At 40.1% G+C, this 19,079-nt stretch overlaps 1 protein-coding gene across 5 annotated transcripts; it reads right to left on the bottom strand.

The window, feature by feature from the left end:
• Positions 1-19,069, bottom strand: LIAS (lipoic acid synthetase). Of its 5 annotated transcripts, none has more exons than XM_055246597.2 (11): positions 18,906-19,069; positions 17,113-17,285; positions 15,816-15,909; positions 14,494-14,574; positions 12,898-13,054; positions 12,758-12,815; positions 10,394-10,522; positions 7,549-7,694; positions 6,406-6,476; positions 4,494-4,605; positions 1-591 (listed from the first exon to the last, which is right to left on the bottom strand). In XM_055246597.2, exons 1-11 carry the CDS (start codon positions 18,948-18,950, stop codon positions 539-541), a joined length of 1,119 nt encoding a protein of 372 aa, XP_055102572.1. In that variant the 5' UTR covers positions 18,951-19,069; the 3' UTR covers positions 1-538. The 5 variants fall into 5 exon arrangements, with proteins under 5 accessions (XP_055102572.1, XP_055102574.1, XP_055102573.1 ...); XM_063619842.1 differs by lacking the exon at positions 1-591 and adding an exon at positions 603-1,721 and having other exon boundaries at positions 18,906-19,061; XM_055246599.2 differs by lacking the exon at positions 4,494-4,605 and having other exon boundaries at positions 18,906-19,061.
• Between the last annotated feature and the right edge of the window lie 10 nt (positions 19,070-19,079).

Raw genomic sequence — 19,079 nt, 5'->3', positions numbered from 1 at the left:
TTTTAAGATTACATCACAGCAAGCAACTGTTTAATTGGGACAAAGAAGATACACTAAAAGCCAAATGAATTACTGTAATTAAATTTGTACAGTTTATTGACTTTTTTTTCCTTTTTATCTGAGATGGAGTTTTGCTCTTGTCACCCAGGCTGGAGGGCAATGGAGCGATCTTGGCTCACTGCAACCTCCCCCTCCCAGGTTCAAGCAATTCTTCTGCCTTAGCTTCCCGAGTAGCTGGGATTACAGGTGCCCACCATCACACCTGACTAATTTTTGTGTTTTTAGTGGAGACAGGGTTTCACCATGTTGGCCAGGCTGGTCTCGAACTCCTGACCTCAGGTGATCCACCCGCCTTGGCCTCCTAAAGTGCTGGGATTACAGGCGTGAGCCACTACGCCTGGCTATTGAAAATTTTTTTTTTTTTTAAGCAAAGAGGTGGGGTACATCCACTGCAGTCCAGGCATTCTGGCACCACCTCTGTTATTAACTGGAATCCAATTTTAAAAATTTCTTTGATCTTGAAGGTCTTGTTGAAGTTTTAGAGGGCTTTTGTTTTTCTTTTAGCCACTAGATTTTTCAGGAAAAATTCACCTATTTAGGAAAAAGGAAAACACATTAATATCAATTTAAAGTAAATAACAGTGAGACAACTGTTTCAGAATTATATTTTTGGTATTTCCCCTTTAAAGAAGACTTTTGTATTTATTGGCACTTCTCTCTTCTCAAACCTCAATGGCAATATTTTTCTAACCTAAATATCCCCTATGTCTTTGGCCCTTCTCCCCAGCAATAATGACTAGAGTCTCCTACTATTATTCTTTCTAGTAACCCAATATTACAAAGGGTGACCCTACTGTATACATGGGTCTGCACATTTATTCTACTTTATGTGCACTATCTCTCCCTCATCACTGTCAAAGTATTGCTCTTGGCAAAATTCATTTCCAAGAGCAATTTTGCTACATTATTAGGCTGGATCTGATATTTATAAAACAGACCTCATTGCAGTTGAGCAGACGCATCTGATGGAATTTCTTTAGCTTATTCCCCTCTAGGGAAGCAAGAGCTCTTCATTTGTAATGGGCTTTCTCCCCACCGCCTGAGTTGTGCCTATGCAATAAGTTAGCAGCTTAGAGGGCACATTCTCTTTTTAGGCCATTAGTGTTCCATTTAGTCTATCACTCTTACAGCATGACTCAATGCTTATTGGTAGAGTGCAGCACTAGAGGCCTGATTTTATGAGTCTGATTAACTTCTCTTTGCCATCTTACATATGAGTAGAACTGTGATGAGTGTATCTACATATAATCTCTGCAAATCCCAAGGCTCATAACCCAGCCAAGTAATCCATGCTGCTCCATACCTCCTCCAAATGTCGTGGGAGTAGCACCAACTTTACCAGACCCTAATCCCTCATTTTAGTCTAATGTTCATCATGTACCAGAATCTGATCTTTTCCTGGTAATTTAGAAAGCATCAGAAAGTTCATAATTTACTTCCTTTTATGTTAGAAATTTTTCTTTAGCAAAAGAAAAATTCCTTTCAAAGGATGTTACTCTAACCATTCTAGAAGCTGATAATGGTTCTATCCTTCACATGCATTTTTAGCTTGCCAGCAGTGCTGCTTGAAGACTAAATCACTTACAATTACTGGTTTTCAAAGTCCGCACATTCTGTCAGTCAGTGCTGAATCAAATTCTTGGGTTTTCAAACTTGATGAGCTATTAGTTCATTAAAATGTTTTAAATTACTATTTTTATTTATTTATTTATTTTTGAGACAGGGTCTCATTCCGTCACCCAGGCTGGAGTGCAGTGGCACGATCACAGCTCACTGCAGCCTCAACCTCCTGGGCTCAGGTGATCCTCCCACCTCAGCCTCCTGGGTTGCTGTCATTTCTCCACTGAAATTAAGTTATGGTCTCTACTGTTTATGATTTAGTGAAAACGGTGGCTAGAACTAAAGGTGCCCACCACCACCCAGCAAATCAGCCACCCAGCTAATTTTTGTATTTTTGTAGAGATGGGGTTTTGCCATGTTGCCCAGGCTGGTCTTGAACTCCTGGGCTCAGGTGATCCATCCGCCTCGGCCTCCCAAAGTGCTAGGATTACAGGCATGAGCCACTGCACCCCTTAAATGTCTTTATAGGAACTAGGAACATATTGAATATTACTAATACTGGAGCATTAATTTTTTCAAGTATAATTTGTCTAATTTAAACATATTTAAGATTTAGACCCCAGTATATAAAGCAATCATTTAAAACATCATTCCTTTAGATTAAAAAAGAATTACCTAATTTATTTATTTATTTATTTATTTATTTATTTATTTATTTATTTTTGAGACAGAGTCTTGCTCTGTTGCCCAGGCTGGAGTGCAGTGGCATGATCTCGGCTCACCACAACCTCTGTCTCTCGGGTTCAAGCAATTCTCCTGCCTCAGTCTCCCAAGTAGCTGGGACTACAGGCACACGCCACCATGCCTGGCTAATTTTTGTATATATATTTTTTCTTTTGGAGACGGAGTCTCGCTCTTTCGCCAAGCTGGAGTGGAGTGGCAGGATCTTGGCTCACTGCAACCTCCGCCTCCCAGGTTCAAGCTATTCTCTTGCCTCAGCCTCCCGAGTAGCTGGGACTACAGGTGCGCACCACCATGCCCAGCTAATTTTTGTATTTTTAGTAGAGATGGGGTTTCACCATGTTGGCCAGGATGATCTCAATCTCTTGACCTCGTGATCCGCCCACCTCGGCCTCCCAAAGTGTTGGGATTTCAGGCATTAGCCACCATGCCTGGCCAATACCTAGTTTATTTTTAGAGACAAGGTCGGCCGGGCGCGGTGGCTTACATCTGTAATCCCAGCACTTTGGGAGGCCAAGGTGGGCGGATCACTAGGTCAGGAGATTGAGGCCATCCTGGCTAACACGGTGAAACCCCATCTCTACTAAAAATACAAAAAATTAGCCAGGCGTGGTGGCAGGCACCTGTAGTCCCAGCTACTCAGGAGGCTGAGGCAGGAGAATGGCATGAACCCGAGAGGCAGAGGTTGCAGTGAGTCAAGATTGTGCCACTGCACTCCAGCCTAGGTGATGGAGAGAGACTGAATCTAAAAAAAATAATAATAATAAAATAAAAAATAAAGAGATGAGATCTCACAATGTTGCTCAGGCTGTATTTGAACTCCTAGGCCCATGCGATCCTCCTGCCTCAGTCTCCCAAGAAGTTGGGACTATAGGCACACACTACCACACCTGGCCTGTTTCTTTTTTTATTTTATTTTTGAGACATAGTGTCTTGCTCTGTCACCCAGGCTGGAGTTGTAGTGACACGATCATAGATCACTGCATCCTTGAACTCCTGGGCTCAAGTAATCCTCTTGCCTTCCAAAGTGCTGGGAATACAGGCATGAGCCACCTTGCCTGGCCTATTTATTCTTTTTTTTTTTGGAGACAGAGTCTTGCTCTGTTGCCCAGGCTGGAGTGCAGTGGCACAATCTCGGCTCACTGCAAGCTCCGCCTCCCAGGTTCATGCCATTCTCCTGCCTCAGCCTCCCGAGTAGCTGGGACTACAGGCGCCCGCCACCATGCCCAACTAATTTTTTTGTATTTTTAGTGGAGAGGGTTTCACTGTGTTAGCCAGGATGGTCTTGATCTCCTGACCTCGTGATCTGCCCGCCTCGGCCTCCCAAAGTGCTGGGATTATAGGTGTGAGCCACCCCACCTGGCCAGCCTATTTATTCTTAATCATTATAATTGTTAAGTCCAACTGACAGGGACATCATAAACACTTTCTAAATTAAATTCAGTCTTCAGATATGTTTTTATGGATCCTCTGACAATCATTATCACATGACTTTTTATCCCTTGGAAAATGATTTTATTATCATAAATCAATTCAAGCTATTGATTAAGAGCTGAAATTCCAAAGGTAAAAAAAATTTGCCTTGTAGCTAGTAAAACCACTAAACGTTTCTACAGAGAAAAATAATCTTATGGATATTTTTCTGTTGCCTCTGGGGGAAAAATACAAAGAAATTTAATGATGCAAGCAATGCTATCAAATAGATACTTTTCAGTGCTTAAACTGATTGAAACTGGTAGTCTGGAGATGCAGCTGGTATCATTTCCAAATAAATATGTATTTCTCAGAAAACCCTATTAGATGCTTGACATGCTCTGTCATTTCTGAATAACCTACTACTGAAATCTACACATAGAAAAAATTAATAAACAAATTGTTTCTGCTTTTACTATAGTAGCTGAGTTACAAAGCAGGGGGCTGAATTTGTTTAAGAAACAAAAGATTAAGAGAAACTTTTCTTAATATGATCCCCATGGAGCAAAGCTCCTAAGAATGTTCCAGAAAAAAAACTACGCCCTCTACCAAGACCACCAAAGGTATCAGAATTTGTCAGGAGTTTTAGTGATTGGTGGTAGAACTTAATGTGGAAAGTTAATGGCCTAAATAAAACCATGCCCCACAATCTAACTTACCTGCTTTATATGAAGAACGCACCAAAGGGCCACTTGCAGTATAATGAAATCCAAGTTCATTTCCTACTTTTTCCCAGTATTTGAATTTTTCAGGAGTAATATATTCTTCAACCTAGATTTAAGTAATTACTTCTGATCAGATTTTAGAATTCCACTTTGATTCTGCAGAAAGTCTATACCTATGTATGCAGAATGCTCTTCACTGCATAATTTATCTTGCCCCCACCCCCAGGCTTTTGTCCTCTCCCTCCTCCCTGACTACGTGTTTACTGGTTACTTTCTGGCCACTCTATTGGGATGTAAATACAGGGAATTACAGGGACAGGGAAGCATATCAATTTTGTGCTACACTGGCTATTCCAAAGGACAGAGAAAGAAGAGATAATATCTACAGATATTATTTATCTATATTTTTCCTTCGTTAACAGCTAAATTCAAGAATTACTCATGCCTATCCAATTCTTGAGGACAAGACTGTCTTACTCAACTTGTATCTTCTGCTTAGCACTGTGACTGGCACATGGTCACTGCTCAACACAAGCTTCTTGAATGAATGGATAGATGTCCATGATAGAAATAGAAAGAATGGTTTCCCATTCTTACTTCGCCTCTGGCTCTAACATAACAAAAACAAGTTACACAATAACCAAGTGTAAATGAGTGCCATTTCCCAACTTTTAAATTCTTTTTCTCTAGGTTCACTTGAGTTGTGAAATTTGTGGAGAGAATGGGGGAGGCAGCAAATATGTGCAAATGTAGCTGATTTACGTAGATAATAAAATGAAAACTGGGACTTGTAAGTATACAGCTGAGCCTTGAACAACATGGTAACTGCACAGGCCCACTTATACAAAGATTTTCTTCCATTTCTGCCACCCCTGAGACAGCATGACTAACTCCTCTTCTTCTCCCTCCTCCTCATCTACATGAAGATGATGAGGATGAAGACCTTTATGATGGTCCACTTCCACTTAATGACTAGTAAATATATTTTCCTTATGATTTTCTTAAAAAGATTTTTTCTCTAGCTGACTTTACTGTAAGAATAAGATGTGTATATATATATGTGTGTGTGTGTGTGTGTGTGTGTATATGTGTGTATATATACAGATATACACACACACATACATATATATAAAAGTACATGTAACATACAAAATGTGTGTTAATTGACTGTTGTTATTGGTAAGGCTTCCAGTCAACAGAAGTCTATTAGTAGTTATGTTTTTTTGGGAGTCAAAAGCTATACATGGGCTGGGAGCAGTGGCTCACACCTGTAATCCCAGCACTTTGGAAGGCTGAGGCGGGCGGATCACCTAAGGTCAGGAGTTCGAGACTAGCCTGGCCAAAATGATGAAACCCCAACTCTATTAAAAATATAAAAAATTGGCCGGGTGCAGTGGCTCACGCCTGTAATCCTAGCACTTTGGGAGGCCGAAGCGGGTGGATTGCCTGAGCTCAGGAGTTCAAGACCAGCCTGGGCAACACGGCAAAATCTTGTCTCTAAAAATACAAAAAAATTAGTTGGGTGTGGTAGTGTGTGCCTGTAATCCCAGCTACTCAGGAGGCTGAGGCATGAAAATCGTTTGAACCCGGGAGGTGGAGGTTGCAGTGAGCCGAGATTGCACCACTGCACTCTAGCCTGGGTGACAGAGTGAGACTCTGTGTCAAGAAAAAAAAAAAATTATATATATATATATATATATATATATATATTTTAGCCGGATGTAGTGGCACCCGCCTGTAGTCGCAGCTACTCAGGAGGGTGAGGCAGGAGAATCACCTGAACCCAGGAGGCAGAGATTACAGTGAGCTGAGATCGTGCCACTACACTCCAGCTTGGGCGAGAAGGGCAAAACTCCATCTTAAAAAAAAAAAAAAAAAAAAAAACAGCAAATCAAGATACGTGTACCTTAAGGTGACGCCTTGTTGGCTGCATATATTGTCCTAAAGTCAAGCAGTCTACATCTGCCTCACGAAGTGCTGTAGGAAGAAAATCACAAATTACATTAGCAAATACTTTAATTGTAGTTCTAAGCGTAATTTTCCTAAGGAATATTTAAAAATGGTGTGAACTTTATGACAGTCCATAATCTTCATGTTGGAAAATAAGACAACATCTATTCATTCAAAAGTATTATGTGCCAGGGACTGTGGTAAGGACTGAAAACAATAATAATTAAGACAGTCATGTAGGGCTGATAGATACAAGGATAAATACTTCTAATACTACGGAATCAATGCTAAAATAGTAGTGGAGGTTGTTTTAGAGTAGGAGTCTGTTTGGCAGAAAAGGTATGGGAAATGGTATATGCAAAAACCTTAATGCACCTATATAGTAGTGCAAATATGTTGCATTAGGCTTTTACTAAATGCACAAGATATGCTATGGGGGCTGTGATTTAAACTATGACATATCAGAATCTTTCTAATAAACTGTGTGCAATGTGGTAAACAGCAGGTCTTGATTACTATATGAACTTATTACTCTTTGAACCACTAAATAACTACAAGTAGTCCAAGGGTCTTCAGCTAAAATTAAAACTTTTAAATTCCAAAGTTTAAAAAGCCCAAGAATCACAAAGCAAACGGACTTACGGGACTAAGGTTCAGCAAAGTCCAAAGCACACCATGTTATGTGACAATGCTACAAGTAAGCTCTTTCTCAGAGGCCTGGATTAGTCTCACTGATCTGTGAACTGTCAGTGCCTGGTACCTGGCTGCCTCTCCAAAAGTGTCCAATGATAGAATGAGAAAAGTGGATGAAATCATGCTTTCAGTGGATGCAAGGATGCGGAATAAAATGGGATATAAATTTTGTATCCTGAGCGTCATGCATATCACTCCATGAAATTCCAAGAAAATTTATTTCCTTCGCTTTTTTTTTTAACTTGTATTTTAGATTTAAGGGTGCATGTGCAAGTTGGTTTCCTTTTTATGCTGCCATTTAGAACCATATACTTTTCTTTGTTCTTAGAAGGGCCTTCAAAGTGAGTAGGTTCCTGCTATTACTCAAATTACATGGGAAAGATTTTTCATTTTTCAATTTCTTTACCTTTCATTGTTGCATATACTTGCTCATCATTCTCGCCTAAACCCAACATTATAGATGTTTTAGAAATAACATCGGGCTGAACCTTCTTGGCATGTTTCAATACACGTAGGGACTGATCAAAATTGGCCCGAGGATCACGAACCTTACTGGAAAACAGCAGGACTGTTGTCAGCAAGAATTACAAGTTCAACCAAGTACATAGTTATGCAAGCAACCTGAAAGACCAGAGAAGTACATTCTGCACATTATCTTGAATCACATAGTTCAAAGGTAGCATTTATGCACAAATGCCTAACTGTTAATTTAGGAAAGAAAAGGCCTCACTGGGCTCCCTAGTTCTGTCTCAAGCCTGGGGCAAAGAAAAGTAGAATGGAAGAAATTACTTCAGTTTATGCACTGAGAAACCAGAATTCTGAAGCGAAAAATTAGAAGAGAAAGGAAAAAAAGCAGAAGAGAGTCTCCATACTGAACAAAGAAAAAAATAAGCCGAACCCACATGTCAGAGGGTTGAAACTTTCATGTTCATTTCTTTTCTGAAGACTAAGCTGCCCTCTGCTGGTGAGTATACAACACTGCCACCTCTTAGGTAAAGAAATGCATGATTCTGGAATTTTCACTGGAAAGGATCATGTTTTTAAGTGAAACCAGGGAAACTGGCACCCACTGGTGGTGGTATCATGACGAGGTTGGAACAGGCTGTGTCCTAGACTTCAACAATGGCCAAACCACCATGGCTTAAATGACTTATCCTTTAAGCCAAAAGGCCAGAAAGCTTCTGATGTTAAACTGGATTTCATTTCAATTCTAATGCAGCTTTATTTTCTGTAACTGTTTTTCATTAGAGACTAGTTAACAGGAAAGAGAAGAAACAAATTTATGAATTTAAAAATAACTGTGAAGCTGACATTATAGAAATCACTTTTTAACAGAATTTCTCCACTGAAATTAAGTTATGGTCTCTACTGTTTATGATTTAGTGAAAACGGTGGTTAGTTTACTGTAACTTCTTTCAGGCTCTATAACACAGATCATATGTAGAAGCTAATAAAATCACTGCTAAATGCTAAAATTAAAGAAAAAAATGATATTACTCTTGCCCGAAGCTTAAAATGTTCATTTTTCTAAAATTTGAATGGATGTGGATAACAATCCTTACTTTTTTCTTACATCAGTGTTACTTGCCAATAATTATTCTTAATTACTGAAATTATTAGGAGTAAGAAAGCACAGTGTCTACTTTTTTAAAAAAGTACATCTGAATGATATGAGTTTTTTTTTTTTTTTGAGACAAAGTTTCGCTCTGTCACCCAGGCTGGAGTGCAGTGGCGCTATCTCGGCTCTCCGCAAACTTCGCCTCCCGGGTCCAGGCAATTCTCCTGCCTCAGCCTCCAGAGTAGCTGGAATTACAGGTCTGCACCTGGCTAACTTTTTATATATTTAGTAGAGACGGGGTTTCATCATGTTGGCCAGACTGGTCTTGAACTCCCGAACTCAGGTAATCCGCCTGCCTCGGCCTCCCAAAGTGCTAGGATTATAGGTGTGAGCCACGAGTTTTTCTTCTGCATCATTTATTACACATATTAGTGCTGAATATATACTGAATATATATATATAATATATGAATATATTATATATATAATATATATGCATATATATTATATATATATAATATATATTCATATATATATATTTTTTTTCCTTTCTCTTTTTTCTTTCTAGATGGAGTTTCGCTCTTGTTGCCCAAGCTGGATGCAATGGCATGATCTCAGCTCACTGCAACCTCTGCCTCCCGAGTTCAAGTGATTCTTCTCCTGCTTCAGCCTACCGAGTAGCTGGGATTACAGGCATGTGCCACCATGCCTGGCTATCTTGTATGTTTAGTAGAGACGGGGTTTCTCCATGTTGGTCAGGCTGGTCTTGAACTCCCAACCTCAGGTGATCTGCCTGCCTCTGCCTCCCAAAGTGTTGGGATTACAGGCGTGAGCCACAGCGTCCAGCCAAATAAATTTTTGAAGTCTTTTCTTTAGAATTACAACCAAAGCAATTGCTCTAGTGTAATTTTTTCCCTCCTTTGAAAACTTTTTCGTGGGGAGGGGGAAACAAACAACTCACTGAAATTTGCAGTATGATATTATTTTAAAACAAAAGAAAAAAAGATGTTCATTATTTGTGGGTATTAAAACACACACAGTAACTGTTACTAATATGAGTTACTAACATCTTAATGTTTATAATATAAAAATTAAGTATATTATAAATATAAAAATACAAATATGTAGTATAAATATAGTGTTTATAATATAAACACTAAGGTGTTAGTAACTGATATTGCTGGGTGGAAATACTATTTTGGGTGATATTTATGCTGTTTTTGTTGGTGATATTTTCTGATTTTTATGTAACAGACATAGATTGAGTTTGCCTAAAAAACAAAAAAGAAGGCCGGGCGCGGTGGCTCATGCTTGTAATCCCAGCACTTTGGGAGGCCGAGGCGGGCGGATCACGAGGTCAGGAGATCGAGACCACGGTGAAACCCCGTCTCTACTAAAAATACAAAAAAATTAGCCGGGCGTGGTGGCGGGCGCCTGTAGTCCCAGCTACTCGGAGAGGCTGAGGTGGGAGAATGGCGTGAACCCAGGAGGCAGAGCTTGCAGTGAGCCAAGACTGCGCCACTGCACTCTAGCCTGGACGACAGAGCGAGACTCCGTCTCAAAAAAAAAAAAAAAAAAAGAATAGAGTTCACTTTGTAAAAGTCAATGGCAAAGTTCACCCCTGGAAAAGGTAAGAATATATGGCATATTTTGACCCGCCTAACTTCCCAACATTACTTTGTACATATATTCACCTCTGTAATTCCGGGACTGTTTCTACATTATGTGCATACACATCTAATCCTGACAGAGCAACTTTTTCTATTGCTTTGAGATCACCTCGAAAATCAGGAGTAAGACATTCCACAAGGATTTTTGGATTCCTAAGGGGAAAAGAGAGAATTATCAAACAGAGAGAAAGAACTGATATACCTGTTCCTCAAAATAGAAATTATCAGTAATCATTCAGTATCTTTCAACACAGTAACCTTTAGAACTTTGTCAAGAAAAGTATGAACATACAGATGTTCATACATGAACCATTATAAAAAAAAAAAGCAGACCATTAAATACTATGTACACAGTGGTTAAAACACACCTGCAGGCAAATTGAATAAAATTTCAAATTATATATAGTAGACTTTTAAACCTAATTTGAGTAGGTTTTAGAAAACATAAATGATTGTAAGAAACTAAAATATGAAATATTAAAACATTAAATATAAAACTTTACTCATTGGAAAGTAAATTGAAATATTTCTTATATAAATGTGAGTATTATTTGATTGCTTTAATTTTGATTTCTTTAAAAAGTCATCAAATCATGCTCTCCTCCCTTCCTCTAGGCAAATATTTCACAAGTGCTATGGGTTTTAAAAACTATTTTCTGGGTTGCTGAGTCATGAGCTTTGTTAAACGAAGTACGAGCTAAACATTAATCTTCCTATTTATATTGAGGCTATATCTATTCATCCAAGCACTATAATGTGAACTGGGTCACAGAGCTGTTCCCTTTGACACCAGCAAAAATGACTGAAAGAGCTGACAAATTTTTTCACAAACTCACTGGCAAAGTGTCTGGAGTTGTTCCCTGAAAGAACAGATGTAGAAAAGACCACATGTGCACCCTTATCATGAATATAAGAGATGTTCAAAGAACATATCCTATAATTGTTTTTTTTAAATAAAAACAGTATGAAATTTGCAGTATGATATTATTTTAAAACAAAAGAAAAAAAGATGTTCATTATTTGTGGGTCTTGCTCTGTTGCCCAGTGCATCATAGCTCACTGTAACTTTGAACTCCTGGGCTCACGCAGTCCTTCTGCCTCAGCCTCCCAAGCAGGTAGGGCTATGGGTGCATGCTACCACATCCAGCTATTTTTTAATTTATTTTTTGTAGAGACAGCATCTCCCTATGTTGCCCAGGCTGGTCTTGAACACCTGGCCTCAAGCAATCTTCCTGCTTTGGCCTCCCAAAGTGCTAGAACTACAGGCGTGAACCACTGTGCTTGGTTCTATTGCTTTTTTAAACTGCAAGCTGAGACCCATTGAAGCTTGTAAAATAAACCTAGTGGGTTGCAAACAGATTTTTCAAAAATGAACTATAGTAAATAGAAAACAGAAAATACTAGGGAATCATTTAAAAAATTTACTAAGTGCGCTTAGGTGCCAAACTAGTACTGAGTTGTAGAAAATTAGAATAATCCCAGCACTTTGGGAGGGCAAGGCAAGAGTATTGGCTGAGGTCAGGAGTTTGAGACCAGCCCAGGGAACGTAGCAAGATTCTGTCTCTAAAAAAAAATGTAAAAACATTAGCCAAGTGTGGTAGTGTGTACCTGTAGTCCCAGCTACTTGGGAGGCTGAGGCAGAAGGATTGCTTGAGCCCAGAAGTTTGAGGCTGCAGTGAGCTATGATCATCAGGCCACTGCACTCCAGCCTAGATGACAAAGCAAGACTGTCTCTTAAAAGAAAAAACAAAAAAACAAAACAAAACAAAAAAAACAGGCTGGGCGCGATGGCTCAGACCTGTAATCCTGTACTTTGGTAGGCTCAGGTGGGTGGATCAATTGAGGTCCGGAGTTTGAGACCATCCTGGCCAACATGGTCAAACCCTATCTCTACTAAAAGTACAAAAATTAGCTGAGCGTGGTGGCGCAGGCCTGTAATCCCAGCTACTCAGGAGGCTGAGGCAGGATAAATGCTTGAACCGGGAGGCAGAGGTTGCAGTGAGATGGTGCCATGCACTCTAGCCTGGGCAAAAGAGCGAGACTCCGTCTCAAAAAAAAAAAAAATCATTACTAAGAAAACCAGGTTTATACTTTTTAAAGAAAATCATTCAAAGTTTAGATTAATGCTGTAATATGAGGGAGAGATTCTATGGGCTAAAGGTCTATGGGTAAGTTCATGTCAGTGAGCCCCTAAAATTCTCTGCAAGTATGTATCTGTACATACAAATATGCTTTTTCCAAAGAAATGTATATATAATTTCCAGTGAATTATCAGAAAACTATGAAACTCTCCAAATAGTGAATAATCCCTGCTTCAAGGTAATGAACTTAAACTGAACTCATATGGGTCCAAAAAGGTCCTTAAATTACACAAACGAAAATAAGTACCTTTCCTTTAAATATGATACAGTCTTTGCAATGTGTTCAGCTCCCCCATCAGGCATATCTAGAAACAAAAGAATCCACTGCTCAAGATGATGTCACCACTTAGAGCCAATTTCTGGTAGAGGCCATGATGACACACTAACCATCTCGATCTACAGATGTCAGGACGACATAATCCAGACCCCATTCTGCAATTGCCTTTGCAGTATTGTAGGGCTCACTGGCATCCAGTGGAGGAGGTTTTCTTGCAGTCTTAACAGAACAAAATCTGCAACCTCTTGTACATGTGTCACCCATCAACTAGAATAGAAATGTTACAATTTAAATGAAATAGACAGATGACCCTTAAGGACATAATGTTGAGAGAATAAAGCAAGTTGCAAAGAATGCATACAGTTTGGTTCTGTTTATAAGAAATTTGAAACATTCAAAACTAAATGATAGTCAAGCAGCACAAATATATGTGATAAAACTAAAAAGAAAGAGAAATAATAAACTCAGCAATAAGAATAGTGTTCAGGGAAAACGGGATGGGATCAGGAAAGGACACAAAATTTAAATTTAAAAACAAAGCAGGGTGCAGTGGTTTGCTCCTATAATCCCAGCTACTTTGGAGGCCGAGGTGAGAGGATTGTTAAGAGTGAGACCAGCATGGGCAACACAGTGTGACCCTGTTTCTAAAAATTAGCTGGGTGCAGTGGCATGTACCTGTAGCCTCAGGTATTTAGGGAGGCTGAGATAGGAGGAGTACTTGAGCCTAGGAGTTCGAGGCTGCAGTGAGCTACGACTGTGCCACTGCACTCCAGCCTGGGTGACAGAGTGAGACCCCCATTTCTTAAAACAAAATAGAAACACAACTGAAAAATGGGATTCTAATATACAGTTTAGGGGATACAGAGGGGTATTCAAAGATAATGCTAACGTTTTAATCTCAAACTGGAGGTATGAGGGTGTCTGTTGTGTTATTCTTTATAACTTACACAGTTTGTAAGATACTTTTTTTTTTTTTTCGAAACAGGGTCTTGCTCTGTAGTCTAAGCTGGGATGCAGTGGCATGATCATGTCTTACTGCAGCCTCGACCTGTTGGGCTCAAGTGATCCTCCCACCTCAGCCTCCTCAGAAGTTGGGTATACAGACAAGTGCCACTATGCCCAGCTAATTTTTAAAAACTTTTTTTTTGTATGGACAAAGTTTTACCATGTTGCCCAGCTGGTCTTGAACTCCTGGGTTCAAATGATCTGCCTGCCTCGGCCTCCCAAAATGCTGAGATTACAGGCATGAGCCACTGCACCCGGCCTATGAAGATACTTTTATATCTACTCAATAACAAAAAAAGATGATTTTAAAAGACATAAAATATGTGACAGATCAATGTGCAGGTCTCTATGGATGTGAAAACAGAAAGCACAGCTCCTTCTTGTCGAATATATTAAACAGAAAAACATAAAAAGCTAAGCAATCATGAATAATGTTTTCAAACATTGATAGGAGAGGTATCTCAAGGCAGCATGTGATTAACTATCACATAAATGAAAGAACCAATAATAGATTTATTCAGAGAAGGGTGAGATCACAACAGGTTGGATTATTCCATCAGGTTTTTTCTTAATATTTTTCATAAATGCAAATGTAATGAAAAATCTGACCAGAGAGTCATAATGCACATTTTTAGGAGGAAGACACAAAACAGTCCCTTTCAGTTTCTAGACTAAGCCGTAGAGGTTGAGGCTGGCCCTACCATGATTGTGGCTGTGGCGGTGGCATATTCTCCACCTCCCCAACACTCTCCAATATTGGGACATCGAGCTTCCTCACATACCTGTATGCAAAAGGAAATGGAACACCATTAGGTTGACAATATCCACCACCTAAACAATTGGTGACTGTGATTAGACATTTTAAACTGCTCATTGTTTACAACATATTTTTGAAGACATTCACTATTCAAAAATGCTGTTAAGACCATGCGCTGGCTCATGCCTGTAATTCCAGCACTTTGGGAAGCTGAGGCAGGAGGACCGCTTGAGCCCACGAATCTGGAACCAGTCTGGGCAACATAGTGAAATCCCCCCTCTACAAAAAATCAAAAAGTTAGTCAGGCGTGGTAATGTGCACCTATACTCCCAGCTACTCAGAAGGCTGAGGAGGGAGGATCACTTGAGCCTGGGAGGTCAAGGCAATTATGCCACAGCACTCCAGCATGGACAACAGAGCAATGCCCTGTCTTCAAAAAAAAAAAAAAGGGCTGTTAAACTGCCAAACTCTATATTAAGATTAGAGTGTAGTAAGCATGTCCTATAGACGTGTACTCCCTTACATAATTATGTAAGAATGGACAGACTTGAATTTTTATTTTTTTTAAGATGGAGTCTCACTCTGTAATCCAGGCTGGAGTGGAGTGGTGCCATCTCAGCTCACTGCAATCTCCACCTCCCAAGCTCAAGTGATTGTCCAGCCTCAGCCTTCCGAGTAGCTGGGACTACAGGCTCACGCCACCACGCCCAGCTAATTTTTTTTGTATTTTTAGTAGAGACGGGGTTTCACCATGTTGGCCAGGCTGGTCTTGAAGTCCTGACCTCAGGTGATCCTCCTGCCTCGGCCTTCCGAAGTACTGGAATTATAGGTGTGAGCCACCGCACCCGGCCAAAATCCAATTTTTAAATTAAAAACTTTACAAATGTATATACTTCATATGTGCTAATAAAAAAGTCTGAAAGAATATATACTGAAGAGTTAAAGGTAAAGGAGTATGGTTTATATATGGCATTGCATATGTGACATAGCTTCACATTTAATTTTATATTCTTTCCAACGAATCACATATCTAATCCGCAATATAAAACAAACAAACAAAGCCTTGTTTCCAAACTTGTAGGGCAAAAAATATCTGTTTGCCGGAAAAATGATTCTAAATATATTTCCATTTCTGGTAGTAATGTATCACTTAACATGTTTACTTTCTTTGCTATTATTTATATATTTATCAATAATCTTTAAGTTATATAAATGTAGAAACACGGCTTTTGGTTAAGAGGGATAGTTTACACTTTGACAACTTACTGTATGGAGATTTAAATTCCGCAAAGTACTTTTCAGTTTATTGTAATTTTTCCCCATGGGAATTTCTGTCTTTAGCCATGGAGGTAGTCTTAACCTAAGGAAAGCCAAACATAACTATCTATTAACAAATACGCTGCCAAATAATTACACAGCTTTGAAGTTAATTTCTTCTATTACAATTCCTAGTTAATAATTTTTTCTATAACCTTAGAATAACTCTTATAATTTCTGTCATAGGAGTAAGAACACAGAATCAAATTTAGCCTTGCTCAAACCACTTTAGAAAACACCAATAATGGCTGGGTGTGGTGGCTCACGCCTGTAATCCCAGCACTTTGGGAGGCTGAGGTGGGCGGATCACAAGGTCAGGAGTTCGAGACACCTTGGCCAATATCGTGAAGCCCTGTCTTTACTAAAAATACAAAAATTAGCCGGGCATGGTGGCAGGCGCCTGTAGTCCCAGCTACTTGGGACGCTGAGGCAGAAGAATCCCTTGAACCCGGGAGGCGGGGGTTGCGGTGAGCCAAGATCGCGCCACTGCACTCCAACCTGGGCGACAGAGCAAGACTGTCTCAAAAACGAACAACAAAAAAGAAAACACCAATAATGGCGTGTAACAGGGTGCTATACTCATGTCTACCTTTTTTGCAAAGGCAGAGTTACACTATTCTAATAAGAGAATGAGTAAGTTTTCGAATATCTCATCCCTCATGAATGATACTGCCAAAAAGTACTCTACTTGTTTAGACTGAGGAAAGATCACAACTGTGCACTGTCTGCTCTACATTCTAGATTTTATAGTGGCTACTAAATGGAAAAAAGATCTCAAATTTGGAGTGGAGACTGTGTATCCTTGGTTCTCCATGACTTCCATCCACTTGTGATAACTCAATCTACCTTCTACATAAAATTCCATCACTCTTTTAAAGTAAGGCAAGGTATCCATAGGTCACATGTAAATTGACTAGGAGAAGCACAAGTTAGATCATCAACACCTACTAACCCAGATCTAACAGACTAGTAGCAAGGCAGTAATCTTCACTCTGAAGAAGTTGGATGCTGGGTAGAAAATGGGGAGATGGCAGTGTAACATAGTAAGGGCAAGAGAAAATACAAAGATTCCAAAAATTTCATCAGCTTACTTGTTCTATCTAGTTCTGTTATCACAGCTTTCTAATGGTTTTTAGCTAAATTTAACAAGTCTGATATTAAAAACAGATTCTAGGGCTTGGTTATATCTGAAAATAATGCACAATAAAGGAATGGGACGTTAAAATTATCTCAAATTTTCAATTACCTTTCTCCTTTCTGGCGTTTTAGGTTTCCTTTATATTCATCCCAGGTGCTCCTGTCTGCAAGATCACCAGATACAAAATCTTGAAGGTCTGGTCCATTCTGTAAGAGTTCCTTTTTTTTATCTGGCAAGGAACTTAACGGTCTGACTGGGTGGCAAAAATATCTCCCAAATACCTAAAGAAAGAGTTAATTATGACATTTATTTAGTGGAGTCCGTAATAATTTAGTTTTAACCCATCATAACACCTAAACGGAAGGGTAAAGCCAAAAAAGTGATTCAGAAATTATGTCAAACTAGGAGCTCTAGTATTCTAAGGCATTAGAATATAATATAAAAGATGACTGAAGGAACCAAACCTAAAAGAGAATAAGAGTTGACTGTTTACTACTGAGTTTAGAATAGATTTGGAAATCTGTTTTTTTTTTTTTTGAGACAGAGTCTTGCTCTGTTGCCCAGGCTGGAGTGCAGTGGCGCAATCTTGGCTCACTGCAAGCTCCGCCTCCCGGGTTCACGCCATTCTCCTGCCTCAGCCTCCTGAGTAGCTGGGACTACAGGCACCCGCCACCACGCCCGGCTGATTTTTTTGTATTTTTAGTAGAGACAGGGTTTCACCATATTAGCCAGGATGGTCTCTATCTCCTGACCTCAGGTGATCCACCTGCCTTGGCCTCCCAAAGTGCTGGGATTACGGCGTGAGCCACCGCGCCCGGCCCGAAAATCTCTGGAACTATCTAACATATATCACACTTTCATGTACTCCACCTACCAGGAACTAGATGTTTGTCTTTCAACAAGATTGAACTGCAATAACTGAAGAAGGTGCCACAGCTTAAAACTGTTCTGGTCCTGACTTGAATCAGGGGCGTTTAAAGTGAAGTGTGCAATAAATCTCTCGAGCTTTGAATAAGCATAATTGTTGAAACGTAGGTTAATAATGCCCAGTTGGTTTCAGACAACTGGAAGGGGGAAAACCAAGCCTAACGTTTTCACTTTCTTTTTTTTTGAGATGGACTCTTGCTCTGTCGCCCAGGTTGGAGTGCAGTTGCGCGATCTCGGCTCACTGCAACCTCCGCCTCGCGGATTCAAGCGATTCTCCTGCCTCAGCCTCCCGAGTAGCTGGGACTACAGGCGCGCGCCACCACGCTCAGCTAATTTTTGTATTTTTAATAGAGACGGGGTTTCACCGTGCAGGATGAACGTTTTTACTTTCTAGGTTACACTGTTTCTGTGTTTGAACATGGCAGTCAAGAACATAAGAAATCATGGTATTCGGCTTTTACATCTGAACACAAACGTGCATGAGATAGCTAAAATACTACAAAATCCACGAGTCTGCACATGTAACTCAAAAGAACCTTCGACAACTCAGAGTGCCTGTTAGGGTGCTGCACGATTGCTACTGCACTTCTCAATGTCTGCAGCTAAAGCCTAGAGGACAGGTTTGTGTTCTCTGCGGCTAGAGTGGTGTCTCACACACAGTAAGAATCCAAGACAGAATAGCTATGTAGGGTGCTCACTGCAGTGCTCCATAAATATAGGGTACAAACCACTCTAAGCAGAAAATAAGTCCTCAGTGCTGGCCCAGAGAGACTTTCAAACAAACTGATGCCAGAGACTCTTTATCATGGGGCTGGCGGGATAATTACATGAGATTACACGAAAAACGTTTAAAACTGCCGTTGGCTAGAAGTAAATGTTCAGAAAATGCACTGGCCTTTATTATTGGGCGTGGGCGCTCTGAAGGGATAGAATCCCCCCACCCCACGCCCAAACCCGTTCGCCCCGCCGCTCACCCGGGGCCCCAGGGTGCGGGCTGCATCCCCGCAGCGTAGAGACATTTCCTCTTTAGCACTAGCGCAGTGCAGGGGTTAAGGGATCGCTAACTCCCGGTAAAGGACAGGTGGAAAATACGTCGCTCCGTTTATGACAAAGCAGCCAAGCTGCTCCACGATTGGCTGCTTTAGCCT

The sequence above is a fragment of the Symphalangus syndactylus genome, chromosome 16 (genome assembly GCF_028878055.3).
Source record: "Symphalangus syndactylus isolate Jambi chromosome 16, NHGRI_mSymSyn1-v2.1_pri, whole genome shotgun sequence".
NCBI classification, from domain to species: domain Eukaryota; kingdom Metazoa; phylum Chordata; class Mammalia; order Primates; family Hylobatidae; genus Symphalangus; species Symphalangus syndactylus.
The sequence above is the reverse complement of the archived record's forward strand: the minus strand, read 5'-3'. Positions and strand labels throughout refer to the sequence as shown.